The sequence below is a fragment of the Lycorma delicatula genome, chromosome 1 (assembly GCF_047948215.1).
Source record: "Lycorma delicatula isolate Av1 chromosome 1, ASM4794821v1, whole genome shotgun sequence".
Classification (NCBI taxonomy): Eukaryota; Metazoa; Arthropoda; class Insecta; order Hemiptera; family Fulgoridae; genus Lycorma; species Lycorma delicatula.
Genome location: NC_134455.1, coordinates 339,001,993 through 339,022,601, shown reverse-complemented (window position 1 = coordinate 339,022,601; position 20,609 = coordinate 339,001,993). Strand labels below are relative to the sequence as shown.

Below are 20,609 nucleotides of genomic sequence, written 5' to 3'. Positions count from 1 at the left end.
CAACAGATAATAAAGGAAATAAAATAAATTATTAATGAAGAAAAAATGTTGAGCTGAACCGGTAATTTGGAACCGATATACCTTCAACTTCCAGTGCTTCAGTTAATTATCTAATTACTTCTAATACTACTGATATGATTTACTAGTACTTGAAATTCCTGCAGAGCTAGTGTTTGTAAGTTTGTCAAACAGATTTGTTCCTAGATTCTATATAATATATATTTTAAGTAGAATTGTATGTTCTACATGACAAATGGTATATTACAACAGCTATAATGACTTCTGAATAGATCAAAGCAACAAACTATTTGATTGTTGACCTGAATAGAATTGTTTTTGGATGCTAACATTTTATTTATGCTTAAGATTTGTGACAAAATTTTAATTACCAAACCAGATAGCTTTAGCCTGAGTTTGACAGAAAACATACTACGAGTACTGAAACATGGATGTGCCTAACAATGATCAAAGTTATGCAACAAAGAAATTTAAAAAAATAACTAACTTATGTCATGTGATAACTGGAGGTGAATTTTAATATGGATCCTTCAGAAATATTCCACCTCAAAAGTGAGCAACTCCCAAATCCTTGCCTGCCTGTTTTTTCACAATCAAGTCTTATGTCACTTATATATGTTGTTATGTAAAACAATAATTTGGATTCGTTTATCTTTGCATCTGATAATAATCGTACAGAAGGAATAATACAAAAGTCCTTGTCATTTTGAACTATTTGGCTGTTTCATCCCTTAATACACTAGTCACAAAAAAATCAGTGAAAAAACAAGTCAAAAATTTAATATATTTTATCTTAAATCATACCAGCTTTGTTATTTTCCAGATGAGTTTTTTATAACACCTTAAGTATGATAATACCAAAGCCAGATTGTTTCAGTGTGACAAAGACAGCACAAGGAAGGGGTTGAGCAATACGTTATTGAGGGGAGTTGCAAATCATTTCATATTGCTTTACTTTTTTCTTTTTTTTTAATTGATAGTTTCAATTAACTTTAGTGTAAAAATATCACTGCCTGTATAAAAACAACTAATGTTTTCATTTAACTAATATAAAAATGCCACACTGGATATATTAATATTAGATAAATTATGCCCATACAGGAGGGAAGATTGTAAGTTTAGTTTATTACTATTATCCTTCTGACTGTATTTCAACATAGCCCACTCAATGGTATTTGCTTTAATTGAAAAATGTAGGTTATTCAGAATAATAATAATAAAACTTTATAAATATAACTGTGTAAAACTTTATGAAATGAAACAAATTTTGCTGTAAAATTTTCTATTGTTATTTATATAATCAAATAATAAACAGCAATACTACAATCAATTACTTAATGTTACAATTTTCCATCACCAGTGTACGAATATCATTTTCCTCATTTAAGATTGTTTCTTATCAGTTGCATCACGTAGTCATTATGATATAAATTTGATGATCACTGAAAGAAACAAAATACTACTGCTATAGCCACGTTTCCATTTTAATGACAAACACATACATACACACACACACACATACAAAATATGCATCGGCTCTATATTTTAAAAATAAGTTATACATTTTCAATGAAGTTTTTATTTTGTTATATATTGTGTAAGATAAGTCCTGAAAAAAGTTTATTAAAGAGTTCTGCAAGTAAATTTTCAAAACTCCTTATGGTAGAAATTTTATTTGTTATTGATCCTTTATCACGTTTTACAATGTTAATTCTCTGTTTTTGTTTTCATGGTCAGGTAATTTTAATTTAATGGTTTTATTTTTCACTGTTCACAGAAGATGTGGATTTAAATATTCTGAGTTATTTATAAATCTTTTAGAAGAAAATAAAATTCTTCTCATTAATAAAATGATGTTGTCTAATGAAGATGTTACAACAGTTAGAAGGTTTGAAGTTAATATGTAATTCAATGTTTTATTTTAATGATACCTCTAACTTCATACTACTCCTTCTCTTAATTACAAAAATAAAACTAATTATATACAGCAGCCTACATATTTGTATCAACTAATAAATAAACTTTACACATTAATAAAATTGTTTTTATAAAATGTTTTAAAACTGTTTTTTTAAATTTAAACTGAAACCTGGAATGAAGCAAAAGAATATTATAAACATTCAGAAAATGTTATTTTTTCCATACTTATTTAAATTTGGGCATATTAACTAGATTAAAAGAATGATCTACCGAATAAAATGATTTCAAATCAATAAAACAATGTTTAAAACTACATTTAATTTGAACTGAAATACAAACTAAATTTAGTGAGCTAATCAGAATATCAATGAAAGTTTAGTCTTTACATTAAAAATAGACCATGGTTTATTCTTAAGCTTATAAACTTGACTACTATTATTTGCAGTTGATATTGAGGTAACGTTTTTGTTCCTATCTTAACTACATCCAAAACTAGATTATATGATTGGTTAATTCGTATTTTATTACATGTAGAAGATCATTATGATATAAGAAAGGTTAGGTAAAAGTCTGAAAAAATAAGTAAATTACTTATAATCAGTTATTTTAAAAACATACACTGTAGAGTGCAAGAAAACTGTACTATAAGTAGCAAGGAAAAGGAATTAGGTGTATTTAGAAGTCAAAATGGCAAGGTGGTTTGATATCGACATGGTAAAAAGGGAAACTACAGCAACTTGAAAAAAATATGAAAACAAAAGTATAGCCAAGAAACTAAGTATAAATCCAGAACTGGCGCAAAACACAAACAACTGACATTTACAACATGAATTTTGAGACCAAAGAAACACTAGGTTTGGAAGCCAAAGAAGAATCTACTCCAAAATATGATTCAGAAATTGTTGCTGATAATTTAGCTTCTGGCAACTCAAGTCATGAACCTGCAGAACAAACTTCAGAGAGTTTACAATTTAACCTAACAATACTGATTATAAGTAATGATGAGCAGTTGTTCAATGTTGAAAATAATACTACCAAAAGTAAAATTACTATGGAATCCATACATGTCAGCAAAGAAACTTAACTCAGTATATTGAAATGTAAGACAACTTGAAACTTAACTGAAGACAAGTCTCCATTGTTAAGAATCGGTAAAAAGTAAGTCAAGTTGGACTAAATGATTGCTACAAAAAACATAATAGTCTGGCAAGTAAAATTTTAGCTGGTGGCTTTTCAGTAAAAAGAGGACATTTAACAAATCAAACTGGAGACAAAAAATAAAATCAATCATTAAAATGGAATTTATAAAACTAAATAAAGAAAGAGAACTGGAAATTCAATTAAAAATGGGTTGTTTGCAGTAAATCAATTTATGTATTTGTTAAAATCTCACAAACAGAATTACAAATTAAATGTTATTTTTAAATAATTTTTTGCAAGCCTTATATTAATGTGACCTGTTTCATACAAGTACAATCTCGTAATTTGTTACATCTTAAGTCATTTTTATTTTATTATTTTAGAATGAACACCATAATTAAATAATAAGTATGCAGGAACCAAAAATTTGCACAAATTTACTAATGCATGAATAATATAACTGCAGATTAACTAATAAGTTATATAGAATTGTAAATTATTCTGTTAGAAATAAGTAAAATAATAACGTAAAAACAGTCTTTTGTTCAGTATTACTAATGGAAAAAAGATAAAAAATGCATTTCAATCATATAATTACCAAGAAATATAGAAAATAGAAATAAGACATTAATACTCATTCATTCTGTTGAAAACTGTTCAGTATATCTTGAAACTAACTGCTCATGTTTGTTACATCAAAGAGCATTCAAACAATTTCAATGTCGATACTGAAGAGTAAATAGATTGAATAAGTTGCCTTTCTTAAATACCAGTTCTCAGCTGATCAACTGCTGCAAATATTTTTCAGTTATTGGAGTAAATGATTTTATTCAAGTTGTACAGTGTCATGTAATACCACTGTAGTTTAGGTTGCTTTTTTCAGTATCTAGAATTCAAATTACTAGTGCTCCAGATATGTATTCAATTAAATTACTCAAATATATAACTGATTTTTTGACAAAGAATTTCTGAAGGGTTTCCAACATACATAACTGATGACGTAAACAAGAAATTTGGTTACTCATAGCCAGTGTCACGTACCAGAACATTATCAAAATCCACCATATTCTTACACTGCACAGATTACACAAACCTGCAATGGTTGTGTCTTTTAGTTTTTGATAATTAATCTTATGTATTTTTTAGCTCTGAATCCGAAAATAATTTTCATTTTTTTCACAACCTTAAATTTAAAAAACATTGAAATATTGCAAAAATGTGATACAATAAAATACATATAAAACATTTTTTTTTTTTATAACAAATTAATATAACATGTTCACTTTTTTGGTTTATACTATGCATTCTTATAACTAAATAGTTCAGTGGTTGGAAGACGAGGGCAAGGGGAATCATTGACCCCTAATTTCTAATGAAAATTGCCACAAAATAAGCCTAATTTCTATTATAGTGCATTTTTAAATTAATTTATTTAATTAATTTTTAAGAGGTACGTCATGTCTTTGAAAACACTCCTCCTCTTCACCCGCCCTTAATGACAAAGTATGTAAAATACTTACAATTCTATTCCATGTGTCAAAGTTTATTTGGACGGCTTATACTCTGCTTCGTGTTTTTCCTTTTATGTTCTCTAAGGGGTTCACCATGGTGTACCATCCAGCAATAATCTCCCAATATCGTAATAGTCTATCTTCCTTGATACCTACATTTCATTTCTTTCATGTCCTGATGAAATCTCTCATCCATTTGTTTGCAAACGGCACCCAGATTTTCAGGAAAGTAGTCGACATGTGAATTTAGCAAGTAAACCTTCAAGCTCATAGAACAGCCTAAATTTTTGTTCTTCTGCAGTATGTTCTAAACAACTGGTTACTACATTTACGTCTTTAAAGGCTCCCAGAATTCTTTTTCTGCAATTTCCATTTGTTTCTCTAAATTACCAACTTTTGAGAAGTTTTCTAATGTCAGCACCAATAAAGACACTATCTTTTAAGCAGCTGATAGTACTGGAAATTTACAATGTATTTAAAACATTTACCTTCTTTTGGTAAGGCTTTGACAGATTGTTTCATCAAGCCTAACTTGATATACAGAGGTGGAAGGAGAACTTTTTTCAGATCTATGAGAGCTTTCTGGAGCACATTTTTGGTTTCAGATTCTAACGGAGCTCTTTTTGGCCAATATTTCCTTATCCAATGATTTTCTCTGTCTCTGCAATCCCATTCACACAAAAAAAACAACGAAACTTTGTGTATTCTACTTGCTGTCCTAGCAGCATTAGTATTATTTCGAAATCGCCGCATGCAATCTAGTTATGATTGTCATACTTAATTTTATCGAGCACGAATTCCAAATTATCATAACCCTCTTTTAAATGGACAGAATGTCTGATAAGTATTGACGGATACATATTCCCTTTGTGAAGGACAACTTTGAGGGTTCTTTTTGCATGAATCTATGAACAATCTTCAATTGGCACTTTTGTACAGAATATTAAATTGATTCAAAAGTCCACGTACATCAGTACAAAAGAGTAATTCTCCTTCTTCTAAAAAATATGGAAGAAAATCCTTTTCTCTGTTCCTGAACCAGGAAAATGAAGTGTCAGTTGCTAGCAGGTTTTTTTCTTTAAGCCTTGAACCAAGCAATTTTGAATTTTCTTTGGTCAGATGTAAGTTCATATCTATGTTGGTCAAATCATTTAGTTCAGACTGTAAATAAAGCTCTTGTGCACAGCTATCTCCAGGTTCATACTCCTCGATGTTATCTTCATTTAAATCACTGTTGGAACCATCTATTTCAGGTAAATTTTCTGGTGGAATTGGCAACTTTTCACAAATTTTGAAATTTTAAAATACAAAAAACCTGACGTGACTTAAAAAATGAACATTATTTTCGGATTCAGTGGTAAAAAATATATAGGAATCAATTATCAAAATTTAAAAAACATTCCACAACCCAAATTTTGCAGGCTTGTGTTATTGGTAACTTAAATGCATGTGTATCATTAAATAATATAAATCAATGACACACACAAAACTCCTTATTTTATTTGCAGCATCAGTGACCCCTTATACATTGACAGAAAAGAAATGTTTGCATCTATAAAGTTCAGCATTGTCTCCACAAAGTAATTTAATTTTTAAATACATACAAGGGTGAATCAAATATAAACAGTAATTTTTTTTAAATGAATTTATTGATTAATATAAACAATTCTTTCATCATTTCTCTATATAGTCTCCTGCACGATCTACCCACTTTTGGCCAACAATTTGGAAGCTTGAATATTCCTTGTTCATAAAAAGTTTGAGGGTAAATCATCAACCAGCTGCGCACATGCTCCTCGGCGTATTCATTGTTTTTGAATCGTTCCCCTTCACGCGATTCTTTCAAGGGCACAAACAAAAAACAGTCACAGGAAGACAAATCTGGACTGTAGGAAGGATAGTCGAGGGTTTCCCAATGCATTTTTTCCAATTTATCCTTTGTCAAAGTCGCAGTGTGCGGCCTGGCGTTGTCATGGAGAAGGATGACATCTTTGATGGGCATAACCTGTCTTTTGTTGACTGTAGCAGCTGGCAATAGTAAGCAGCATTCACAATTTGTTGATTGTGGAAAAAAATCAATGAGTAAAACTCTAATTAAAAAAAAAATCATTACAACTTTTCCAATTGACAGACAGGTTTTGGTCTTCAATGGGCAGCCCTCATCCTTCCTTTGCCACACCTTACTTGCTATTTTAGACTCCGGAGTGTAATGATGGACCCATGTCTCATCACACGTGATGATGCACCTCAAAAAGTCATTCCCTTCTTGCCGAAACTGATTCAGAAGTCTCTCATACATCTTCCAACCTGACCTGTTTCTGATTTTCGGTCAACAACCTCAGAACCCATCGAGAACTTATCTTTCTAAAATCAAGATGATCAGTGATAATGGATTGAGCACTCCCACAGCTGATAACCATTTCTGACATGATTTCTTTCAGTGAACCGGCAATCACCTTCAATAAGTTCTCGAACAGCAAGGATGTTGTCAACTGTGAGACTTGACCTCGGGCGTCAATCATGACTTTCATTTTCTACACTTTCTCAGCCGCCCTCCAAATTGTCTGGCCCATGAATACACTCAGTTCTGGTATAGTGTAGCGTCCCCAAACTGTACCTTTAAATGAGTTAAACTTTCCATAGTTTAACACTTTCGTTAGTTAAAAACTTTATGATTGTACATTGTGCAATAGACAACAGAACCTCTTGCTTACCTATGACTGTACTGACGACAGAAAAGAGCGTAGAAGCTAACCAAGCTGGTTCCCTCTCTCTAACATACCGAACATTAACCCCACACTCCACCATCTAGCTCAGAACTGCTTGCTGTGTAGAATAGCAAAATTACTATTTAAATCTGATTCACTCTTCTACTAACTAGAGCTTTAAAGTAAAAGAAACCTTTCCTATTGCTCTGCTAAAAGTATTCTGATGAACACCAATCCGATCACAAATATTAATTTGAAAACCAGCAGATGTAAAATGCTATAATATAACAAACTTATCTGCTGGTGACAAACTTAATTTCAAGTTTTTTTTTCATAAATGAGTCTTTAATTGTATGAAGTACATATTGGTATTATCTGGTTTTTAAATTCTAGCCTTTTTTAGCACATCCTTGTACATCAGTTTTAAATTCAAATCTTTTATCTCTTCAAATATTTAAATAAATCTTCCATCAGGAACAATATTACATAATTTTTGAACTGATGTAACAATTTGAAAACTAGTATTTCAAACAATAGTAGTAAGCTGACTTATTACATATAGGTATCACTATTAAGATCATCAGTAAATGACAACAGCAGAGGTACATTATGTTTAACATAGTAACTCTTGTGCTGGTTTAAAACAACATAATTGGCATTTATTTATTAAACATAGTCTAAACTATGATCAAAACAGAGTTTAAACCACTATTGTGCATTTGGGTATGAAAATTTAGTATTAAGGATTTTTAGCAAACTTTTATGCTTCATACATATTTGAGGTGTACTGTAATGTCAAAATATTTATGATTTTTTTTTAATGCTTTCTCACCCCTACAGCTGGGACAGTATCACAGTGAAGAAAGGAATCGTGTAAGCATTAAAGTTAGGTTAAAAAATGTACAAATTTTTTCACTACGACTAGAAAAAATCCAAATCAGTAATCTAGTTCTATACGTCCCAGTATTTTTATTGAATGATGGGTCTACATATTTGCTCTACCAGATTTATTACTAGAGGTTCATTTCGTGTTTCATGTTAAATCAACAAGGCTCACTACCTGACCAACTGGGATTTTCATGAAATTTGATAACTGGTTAATAGAGTTATGAGAAAATACTGAATTTCAGATCTCTATCATAAATTGTTTCATTTTTAGAGCACTTCAAATTTTCTGGAAAATGGCAAAGTTTGACTTGCAGCAGTAGTGTTAGGTCAACATAACTTGGTATTTATTAAGGTAGAATGATAAACTTGGTCTCATTTTAATGCTCTTTTCATATGATATACAACAAGCCTATGTTTACATAAATTTTGATTTGAGAGTACCTTTGATCTTGAATTTCAGAAAAAAAAAAGAGGTCTTCAATTTTTTAATAAAAATTTATGTTATTCATCGTTATATTATAAAATAGCTGTGCAAATTTGAAACTGGACCTGCTTTGGGATCAGGAGATAAAAAATAAAATGTGTATGTGTTAGCAAAATTTACTTTTTTTAAATTTCTGATTAGTTTTATAACAACACTGCAATGTAGATGAAGTTGAAAATCATTACATTTTATGCTTAAAAGTGAAATAAGTTAATAATTTTAAGTAAAACAATAAATCTCATACATTTTTAAATGCTCTAAAAATCTCAAGTGTAAAAGCATAATTATGTAAAAAATATCATTCTCAAGACTCCTCCCAATACAAGAAGCTACAATAATATAAATAATAACTGTATGACTAATAATAAAAACATAATAATGCATGTCTTCAAATAATATAGTTATGGCGTTTTGGCGTTTATGATTTGGACATTTTGACCACCTTAAAATCTTACACAATACACAAAAAGTAAGGCAAATCAATAAAAACTTCAAATTAAAGTTTTATTCATTCTTAAATTAGCTGTTTCATTCCAGTGCTATTATTTTAAATAAATATTTCAATTTGTATTAATTTTACAATAGTCCGATGAATTACATCAACAGTACTTATGTATTGATTAATACTAATGTATTGATTAATGTTTTTAAAGTAATGTTTCTTAACAAAAATATTTTTTTTATAATAATGAATGATTTAATAATAAAATTATCATTTTGTATGATAATATAATAAATGTAAATCTGATATTTTCATTGGTTTTCAATTATTGCTACTTAAAAATTATACCAATAGCATTAGTATTAAATTAAATTTTAAAAGTGTTTATATGCTTATTTGAAATACCTGATTATTTCACAATCAGTGTTTCATTTGCCTGAGTAGTTTCATTTTCACATAATGTATATGTATGTCCAGTAGCAGTTTTTGGATTAACTTTCATTAGTACTTCCTGTCGAGGTAACATTAGAATATCACTGTGTGCTGGAAAAACATAAGAAAAGTTGGACCTTTTGATGAAGAAAATTTATTCCAATTCTTCTGTAGATAATACACAAGCCAACCAGCAATCACCATTATAAATGCACATGACAAAACTTTTTATATCAGAAATTCCAGGAAAACAAACTTCTATTTCATGCAAAACTTTATCTTCACATTCTTCATTTTTGGAAATAATTTTTGTTTAATCCTGACTGACTGGTAAAAGCATACAACTTTTGAGTACCTGGGATCGTTACTGCTTTAGCTAAATACTTTTCTTCTTTCTGATATTCTTCATTTGAAATAAGTATGAAATTCATATTTTTAATATTTGACCAACCCCAATCATAAAGCTGAGTGACTGTATTTGACCTTGGTATGGGCGTTGTACACTTGCTTTTGATGCTAATCTTTTAAGTATACCACCAAGACCATCACATGCATTCTTGCCATGTCATGTGGCAAAGAAGTGCCATTCTGCCTCGGCATTAGTCATCCTCATGATACATTAAATTCATAAATTTTTTAAGATTTTTATAACATGTTGTTGTAAATTAGTTTATTCACATTATACTTTTCTTTTAAAAAATTAATGAATTTTTTTTTAAAAAGGTGAACTGATATTGTATCATGCTTAAGGCAGTCAGAAATAACTAAATTATCATTTAGTGATTGCAAATTATTGGCCTTTAAAATAAATAGCAAAAGGATGAATTGTAGGTAGTTGATTGTTCCAGTAAAACCCTAGGGCTTCATCTTGTAGCACATTAAGAAATTTGACTGCTGCGAAGCAACAAATGAATGGCAAACAAGAATTGATCATTTTTCAATAAAATCTTGTGTTCTCTACTGCTTCTAAACCTGAACTATCAGCTGATATCCACTGCTTAAAAGTTATTTTGTCCACAGAATTTTCAACAAATATTGAATCTAAAATATTTTTAAAACTGTCAGAATCTGAACAATTCTCACATTCACCAAGGTAACAAATTTCTTGAGGTGGATTATAAATAATCTATGCCACACAGTGTTTATAAGTGAAATGATGCTGCAATCTTTTGTTATATAATTCATTTAAATCCTTTAAACATTAATTTCATGTTCTGATGGATAACACACATGCATATTCTGAGATCCACTGCCACCTGCTAAAACACAATTTATAGGATGTACAGAAGCAAAGGTAGAAAACCCAATTTTAATACCTGTATGAGTTTCTTTAAACTGATGATATATCTCTTTCAATTTACCCAGTACTAGTCTTTTTTGAACTTGAATGTTTCCATAAAGTGATCTGATTATGACACAGTCTTTTTTGCCTGGCATTACACGACTTACATCATCTCATTTATAAAATGCCTGAATATAACTATGTTTTGATCCAGACACTTTCCAAGATTAGGGTTCGGTTCCTGGGAATTCATCTTGCACTTTTTTGATGCTCCAACTTCATGGAAGGGTAAGAATTGTTATTTTAAGATTTCTATCTGTTGTACAATTAAACTTTTCTTTAAACTATATCAAGATTTCTCTATCAAGTTCAACTAGAGATGAAGTCTCATTGTTTTTTTACTACCTACATTGAATATTTTTTCATCATTGAAGACTAATTTCTGCAATCCTTTTGGCAGGATATGTTTTTCCTCTTGCAATCTTTTCAATTTTACAGGTAATTCCCCAATACTCACTAAACTCTAATTGAGCCTGTCTAATTCATAATTTGTTTCATCATAAAGGTCTCTTCAACATCATTTGCTGCTTCTTCTTCTTCTTTTGCAGTTTTATTACTAACTGAGGCAAGTTTTTTCTGACACTTAACAGAAATCTTTCAATAACTTCTAAACTTGGATTTTTTCTGTCATCCATGATAACACTTTTCTTAAATTCTTAGCAAAATTATGACCTACTTCTTGAAATGGATTACAAGAAGAACTTTTTACAATAATAAATGATTTATTATTGTAAAAAGCTGCCTTACTTCAAAAGATACCCAACTTTAAAAAAAATCTGTTACCACACACACTTAGCAATAAATGACACCTTAACTTTAAAAAACCTAGTTAACTACACCAACACTCAGCAATCAAGAAATATTTATTATTGTAAAAAGTTGCTTTACTTCAAAAAATACCTAACCTACTTACCAAACTGTAAGTAGATACTCACAGTTTTTTTAAACTGTAAGTATCTACACAAACACTTAGCAGTCAATAAACACATTGACTTCAGGGCAAGCATATTTATACTATGCTCATGCTTTTTTACGTCACGTTAATCCACAAATAAAGTACTTAAGTAAATCAGATATTTTAGGTCATATTTAATATTTTACAATAAAACAATGGACACAGACTATGATTTAAATTAATGATATAGTAAAATTCAATACATTTTGTCTTTCAATTTGTATTAATTACAATGAGTCATCGCATAACATCGTCACTGGTCATTTGACTGAGTTGAGATACACTATTTCTTATTACTAGACAAAACAAATGAGAGCAACATATTACCTCATTACTTTTGGTTTCTTTTTACATAAAATATATTTTTCATAAAAAAATTGAATACCTGTTTTTTCTGAAATTCAAGGTCAACGGTCTGAGGCAGTAACCTTGAAATATAAATTTGTGTAAACATAGGCTTGTTGTACATCATATGAAAGAGTATGATATAAGTCCAAGCTTATCATTCTATCTTAATAAATAACAAAATTATGTCGACCTAACAATATTGTTGTAAACCAAAATTTTCCATTTTCCAGAAATTTGAAGGGCTCTAAAAACAAAACGGTTAATGATAGAGATCTAAGTTCAGTATTTTCTAATAACTCTAGCAACAGTTAATTCATACCATTTCATGAAAATCCCAGGTAGTTGGGATGTGAATGGCTATCCACCTTGTTGATATGACATGGAAGTTATACTTCCACATCAAACATGAGTTGGCGTAAGTTATCATCATGAATTGTCATTATGAGTTAACATACAATGAACAAATTAATCCGAACACAGTATTTTTAACATAAAATTTTATTTTTAAAGGAAAAAGTGTTTAATAGTCAAACTTATACAAATAGTTTGTATCCATCCTCCTTTGTTTTTGATTATCTCATTAAGCCTCTTTGGCACTGATTCCACTAAGGTAAAACAATGATTTTTGATTTCTTCATCTCGAAACAAAACCTGTATCTCTGAAATAATAAGGTCAAGTTTTCTGCTACAATTCATTCTCCCAAGTCTTCTTTTTAGTATGGACCATAAATTTTCAGTAGGATTCAGGTTGGGGGAGTTCCCTGGCTATGGAGAATTCAATTTTTTTGGCTTTTGAACAACTCTTTTGCTTTCTTTGATGTGTGAAATGGCAAGGTTCTGTTGGAAAATGAATTCTGGGTTCTTCTCCATAAGTGGGACTATTCTATTTTACTTTGGTGTATGTTAATGTATTGGTCCGATTTCATCACCCTATCCACAGTTATAAGTGCTCCTGGCCCCTCATGCATAATGTCTCCAAAACATCTTTTTGGCTGGGTGTTTGGGAGCCTGTTGCAGGTGTGCTGGTGTAGTAGTCTTTTCATCTGCTGACTTACAAATGTAGGCTACTCTCTCCCCTTGGATAAAGAAATGAGTCTTGTCTGAAAAAATAATTTTTTCCACATCTCAATAGTCCGTTCTTTACATTCCTTTGCACACTGAAGTGTCTTTGTTTTCATAACCTGTGTCAACAACTGCTTATTTTTAGGTTTCCAAGCAATCTTTCCCACTGCCAACAATCTTCTACGAACTGTCATATCCGAAACATTAGTCCCACTGGCTCTCAAGTCCCTATTAAGGTCAACAGCTGACAATCATGGATAATTTTGCTTTTTCTTATTAGTAATCAAACCTGTGTAGGAACGGTTTTCTTTTTCTGCCCACATTTTTCTTTTCTCTTTGGAGATGGAACCTATTTCCCTAAATCTTTTCATGATTTCATTTACACTACCTAAACCCACACTATACTCACTGTCAATCTGTCTTTAAGTCACTTATGTGTGTTGGAACACAGAAATTTTTTACTGCTTGCGTGCAGTTATATCCATTTTGTATTATCTAGAAACATTTAACAAACTTATAACAGAAACTCACAAGGTCACAAGGTCACCAGAAGCTAATTGACAATGAATTATAAAAGCACAACCACTAATTCTCTTTTTTATATGAAGTAACAACATAATCTGAAACACCAAACAGCAAGCAGTCTGCCACAGAATGGAAATTCCCTACAATAGAACAAAAATTCCCATTGTTTGGATTAATTTGTTTGCTACTGTAAGTTATTTTTTTTTTTTTTGTTTTTTTTTGGGTGAAAAACCCAATTTATTGTTTTTCTGAACAGTTTTAAATTTAAAGAGAGATTCCATTGTTTCAATATAATTTACTGCGTTTGAGGGTTGTAAAAATATGTTCAATGAGTAGAATTCCAAAAATAAAAACCTGAAGAAAAAATTCCAAATCTAAGAGTAAAAAGAAGGCAGTTCTTAGAGACAGTAAATATAAAATTTGTTATTCTGTTAAAAGACCATTCTCTTTGAGTCATAATATTTGTTATTCTGAAATGAGCATCAAATTGACGAGAAGAAAACTTCCAATGAAGTAGTAAATTTTACTTCACTTCACTTCATATAATCCGAATAATAAATATATCAAAGATTTTTATTTACAGAGATTATTCTGCTTAATTTAAGTTACACAGAGATGACCTAGGAAAGAACAAGATAGTAAGGAAAAGGGCTTTGTTAAATGTTGTTCTTTATGATATAGAAAAAAAAAATTGTCAAAAAACTTTCATTAATGCATACTATTTACAAAAGTAAGTCTACAGACTGACTCAAGATCTGTGGCTGGTGAGGCACCAACAGACAAGCATATTGCTACAAAAAGTCACATTATCATGTTAAAGAGAAAGAATATTAATTAATTATATCAGTAAAGAGAGAGATCTCTCAAACAAATATTGTTCAAATACACAACTTTTTTATTTAAAAAAAAATCTTAATATTTTTTAATAGTTAGATATAAGATATCAAGAATTTTTCATTTTAAAAATAAAATGCGACTTCTGCAGAAAATATTTCTAAGAGATTTTAATCTGTGAATTGGGCATCCAAAATCTGATATCACACTTGAAGTCAACCTAATTCAAAATTACAAAGTTCAATTTTGTATGACTGCTAAAACAGCACCAGAAACTGATTTATTAACAATGTTGGCAAAAAAATATAAAATTCTATGATAGAAAATAAATCTAAAGAAAATTTCTTGCAAATTATGGAAGTTAGTAGTCTCAGTTTTCATTATATGCAGAATCTGGCCCTTTTGCCTCGATACCTGCCAAGGAATTTTCATATACACTGGTTAATGGTTTTCTCTTTTTTTGCATTTACAATATTAACTGAAACTGACAATTAAATATGATTAACAATATATTTTTCAAACCAAGGGCAAGCACATGAGAATGCTAATGAGGTAGCTTCTTTTTTAAATCATTACAGTGATAATTTTTAGCTAAGTCTGTTACAAACTGACTTCTACCTACCTGGGACTCATATACTGGTGAAAACAGTAAACATATATTGCTTAGATCTTTTTGGTGATTTCAGGTAGACTTCATAATACAGTACTTTACAATTGGGCCACACTCAGAAATCTTCTAGTCTAGTTTCTGAGTGTGGCTAGTCATAATTACCATTTGGACATCTTCAAAATATATAAAGCTAAAAGATCACTCACTCAATATATTTATGTTTCTATATGCAAAGAAAAGTTTTTTGTGAAAATCTAAAAAAGAAAAAAGACTTTCTAAAAAGTAGTATAATTAACACAAAAATAATTTAACATACTTCTAAAAAGAGTTTAACATCCTTTGAACTTTTTAGATTCAGTTCTGACAAGAAGTCATAACCATGCATATTTACATTGAGTTTTTGCAAGATATATTTATAGGTAAACCAACACTAACAAAACATTCCAAAACAAGTGACGCATGTCCTAGTAATCAAATTGCTAAATGAAAAAAACTGTATGATAATAAAAAATTTGATAATATACAAAAAACATTACAAAATTTTCTGAAAAAATCATCATAGAATTCAACACAAAACAATGAAAATATGTAGAACATTTTTGTTTTATTCCCAAAAGCTTCATTATTTATTTATTTATTTTTAACAAGTAATCCTTCTTTCGTATAGTCTGTAAAGATTATGTATACAGTTTTTCAAGGAGTTACTGTCATACTTTACAGACATATTCCTCTCACCAAATAATGGAAAAAGTTAAAGTACATATAGGTCAGGAAATGCTTTGTTTTGAGTTATAGCTGACCAAAGATTTCAGCTCTAAACCTCAAATAATGCTATGCTAGAATTCTAGACACTAACTATTAATAAAAAAAAGTTGTTTTAAATAGAATCGCGTATGAAAAATATATGAAAAAAGGGTCCCAAAACTGTATATCTGGTAGTTGTAAAGAAAATTGTGCAAACAACAACCAGTAAACCAAAATCACTAATAAAAGTTTGTAATTTTTTCACTTTCATTTTATGCTGAACTTTAACCTAATTAACTTCGAGTTTATATTACAATATTACATTTAAAAAGTTAACTTTCAAATAACAATATATTGAGATGTATTCGCAGATTAAAAACTGATAATTCAATTAAGGGCACTATTCATTTATAGAATAAAACTAGCTTTATTTATCAATCCTCAGTCCTAATAAAAGACACAAATTGTTGTAAGTAAAGCACCAATAAATATCAGTACTTTTGGTAAATAGAACTTCTAGTGACAAGTTTTGCAGTATGTACAGTGGCACATACAAATACCTAGAATGCTTCTGTTTCAATTTCAATAAAAGGATTTAAACTCTGAATTTTATTACCTGGAATGCTGTTAGAAGTAGAAGACGGTGGTTTCTGAATTTCAGGATCCGAATTCACAGATGACTGTGGTTCAATTCTAGTATCTGAATTAATAGAAGTCTGTGGTTTAATTCTAGTATCTGAAATAATAGAAGTCTGTGGTTTAATTCTAGTATCTGAATTAATAGAAGTCTGTGGTTTAATTCTAGTATCTGAATTAATAGAAGTCTGTGGTTTAATTCTAGTATCTGAAATAATAGAAGTCTGTGGTTTAATTCTAGTATCTGAATTAATAGAAGTCTGTGGTTTAATTCTAGTATCTGAATTAATAGAAGTCTGTGGTTTAATTCTAGTATCTGAATTAATAGAAGTCTGTGGTTTAATTCTAGTACCTGAATTAATAGATGGCTTTGGCTTTTGAATTCTAGAATTTGAATTAATAGATGATGGTAGGTTCTGAATTCTAACGTGTGAAATAATAGGTAACTGTGATTTTTGAACTCTAGTATCTGAATTAATAGAAGGCTGCGGTTTCTGAATACTAGTACGTAAATTAATAGAAGATTGTGATTTTTGAATTCCACTACCTAAATTACTACATGACTGTGCTTTCTGAATATCTGAATTTATTGATTGGGGGCTGTTATGAAATATACAAATTGCATGCATCACTATAGCTTTTGTAACTTTAATAAGCAAGTAATGTGCAGTGAACTGTAAAATCAGGGCACCAAAACCCTTATAAAGTCCTGTTACCCCTTCTTCTTTTAGTATTTCATCATAACAATCACCAGCCCCTTCATAATTTGTTAATATTGGCACAACTTGACTCCCAGTGTCAAGATTATCTATAATAGTTCTAGTTCCTTGTAGATGCAATCTAAAAAAAAAAAGAATAAGAAATTTAAATATTGTAATATACTTTATAATTATAAAAATAAACTTATAAAACAAATAATTATCACAAAAAAATGCTACAGTTTCCTTTGGGAATTTAAAGTTGACATTTTTTAACAATCGACCTCCTTCAACACTACAAGAGTCTGAGGCTTTTCATTTAAAAATGATGGATAATAGTCATCCTGGAAGCTAGCAGCAGCACCCTTTATGAAGTAACTATCATAATAGCTAAACAAATGCTGCTTTTGTTTTTACCTACACTTCAAAATTTGGTGAAAATGTGACATAGCATTACCGTTAAATTTGTAGCACGCATACCTACTACCTTATTAGGATGATGCTTCTCAACGTATGATCTAACAGTTTTCCATGCTTTCAGCATCTCCCTTATTTTACTAGAAGATTGTTGCTCTGCTGAGGCTATTATCTCCTCCACAACGTCTTGCTGTAACACAGAATGCAGTTCCAAAAGCTTTTTTTTAGTGTTCAGCTCCAGGCTATGCTCTTCTAGTAGCTCATTGATGTCATTGCTATCCACCTCTAGCCCCAGAATCTTGGCTTGAAACACAATCTCGTCGATTACAGGCTCCACAGGCCTTGCTCAAACCCCTCGGAGTCGCGTTTGACAACGCTGTCCAGACAAAGCTTTTTCCATGCAAAAATAAGTGTTCTCTTGGTGACCACCTCCCATGCCTAGATCATCTTGAGGCAGTCAACATGAGGGAAGACACCTGTCTTGTGACACTTCCGGTCGCCACATCCTCCCCTGTTCCTAGCCCTGATGGACTTTAACGGGAGAGAGGGTGACAATGAAAATGGTCTTTCCAAAATTCTCAAAGTGAGATTGGTTCCAGTTATCTAACAACATTCAGAGAGCATTTTAATGTAGAGCTGTCTAAAATTTGAAATGACCAGCTGATCCATGGCTGCAGTAATAGAATAATGTTGGGAGGCAAGAACTGGATGCTGAAGAATTTAAATTCTTCAAGGAGGTCATCTTCTAGGCCTAAGGTATGAGCAGGAGCATTGTCCATAATAAGCAAGGCACGAAGTGGCAAATTCATCTCAAGCAGATTTTTTTTACAGACAGCCAAACACTTCATTGATCCAATCTATAAAAAGGAAACATGTCACCCAAGCCTTGTTGTTGGACCTTCACAACATTTAGCCTGCTCTTCTGAACTTTATACTTCATGAATGCTTGTAGATTGTCTGAATGGTAAATGAGCAGCGGTTTAATTTTCAAATCATCACTTGCATTTGTACAAAACAGCATTAGACAGTCTTTCATTGGCTTGTGGCCTGGCAATGCTTCCTCCTCGGTTGTAATATAAGTTCGCTTTGGCATCTTTTTCTGGAAAAGACTTCTCACCACAATTAAAAACCTGCTGCGGCTGATAACCCTCAGAATTCACAAGCTTCTTGAATATGCCAATGAAGTTCTTGGCTGCCTTTATATTTGAGCTTGCTGCTCTCCCTGCCTCACAGTGCTGTGGATGCTGGTTATTCTCTTAAACTTTTCTAAACACCCACACCTGGCATCTTCTTAATGTTGTCAGCAAATATCAGTTCTGCCTTCTCACAAATTACGTTTTTGTTAATAGTGTCATCACCTTGCATTTGCTTCTTGTTGATCCATATGAGAAGCAATCTTTCAACATTGTTGAGAATATGTGGCTGCTGCGTACAAACTCTTGTGACACCCTAGCAACATCAATCTCCTTAATCTTATCCTTGTTTCTGAGTTCAAATCGTTGATGTAGACAGATTGTTTCTCCGTTAAAGCCCATCAGGGCTAGAAAAGGGGAAGGGGGTGTGTGACGACCAGAATTGTCACAAAGTGGGTGTCTTCCCCTACAGGGGTTGGGATGTACAGATTGTATGCACGAGCTAGATAAGTCATGCTCATACCTCATTCTCGCTTCTTAATGATTTGGCATTTGACTTCTATGATGATCTTTCTTCTCTTACCCCTGTCTTCTTGCAGCATTTTCTGTGGGGACAAACGTGTAAGCACGCTTAAACTTTGGACTAAAAAAAAAACACAATAATGTGTCTGAATACAACTTTCACAAGTGACATTAAGATGCTAGCTGAACAAGCACTAAACACAGACTGACAGCCAAGATGCAGGCAGGATGTGACATCACAATGTCTCCTAGTCACTTGTTCTGCGAAACATCACTCGTTAAGGAATTCACTTTTTACATTTTGATTTGGTTGTTATGCGAATCACTCCTTTTGGAAGGTGCTCATTAAGCAAGGTTTAACTGTATAAAAATTTTATATATACAATTTTTTTCTATTGTTTTAATTTGAATCGGCTACAAGGTAACTATATCAAGGTTGACTTGTTATATACTTTCCAGAACCTAAGTGAAAGAAAACCTGGGATTTTTCACACAACATGCCAGAACAACCCATACCATTTCCATCTTTTTTAAAAATTTTGTACAACATCTCTTCAGAAAAACATGATTTTTTTTTATTAATGGGATTAATATTAGAAGAAAACCCACAATCTTTACATTTTATTTTATATATTGTCTCGTGAAGAAACAGAAAGAATTTCAGGATAAGTTCTACAAATGAAAATATATATAAATATGTATATATAAACAAGGGTCGGTAAACTCTTTGTTTTAAAGACAGCTTGTGAAAAATTCTTCACTTTCAAGGGTAAAATAAAGCCATACTGAAATTCTTGGAATTTGAATTAAGTGGTAGAATAAATTTGTTGGTTCTCCACCTGAAAAACTGAATAAAACAGTTCCTGTTCCTAGACTGTATTTCTAGTAACTTTTGAGAAAATTATTACAAAACACAAAAAATTTGTCTAAAAATAGAATTTTTGATATAAAATAACTTTGTTAATTTACCAATAAAAAACAAAATTTTACAATAAAATCTGCAGAGAATTTAATTCTGAGAATATCTATGTAAGTAATGTCAACTAAACACAAAAAAAAATATTTTAAGAAACTTTTTTTTTATTAAAAACAAAACTAACTTAAATATGGCAGAAAATAGTAAACTATAATTTTAAACTGAAATAAGAATGGTTTAAATTTTGGAAAACACCAATGTTTTGTTTTACAATAATTTTCTCAAAAATTATTAGAGGTACAGCTCTGGGTCATGTTTTATTCA

General features: G+C 30.8%; 1 protein-coding gene across 4 annotated transcripts in view; it reads right to left on the bottom strand.

Annotated features, from left to right (window-relative positions):
* The window catches only part of Slc25A46a (Solute carrier family 25 member 46a), a 100,689-nt gene that overhangs the window by 9,465 nt on the left and 70,615 nt on the right, over window positions 1-20,609 (bottom strand). For 3 of the 4 annotated variants that reach the window (XM_075382276.1, XM_075382275.1, XM_075382273.1), the window contains one exon: window positions 16,580-17,439. In XM_075382276.1, the coding sequence (XP_075238391.1) occupies window positions 16,580-17,439 (860 nt within the window). Of the gene's footprint in view, window positions 1-1,323; window positions 1,461-16,579; window positions 17,440-20,609 lie in introns of those variants that run through there. The other variant, XM_075382274.1, reaches the window with a different exon arrangement.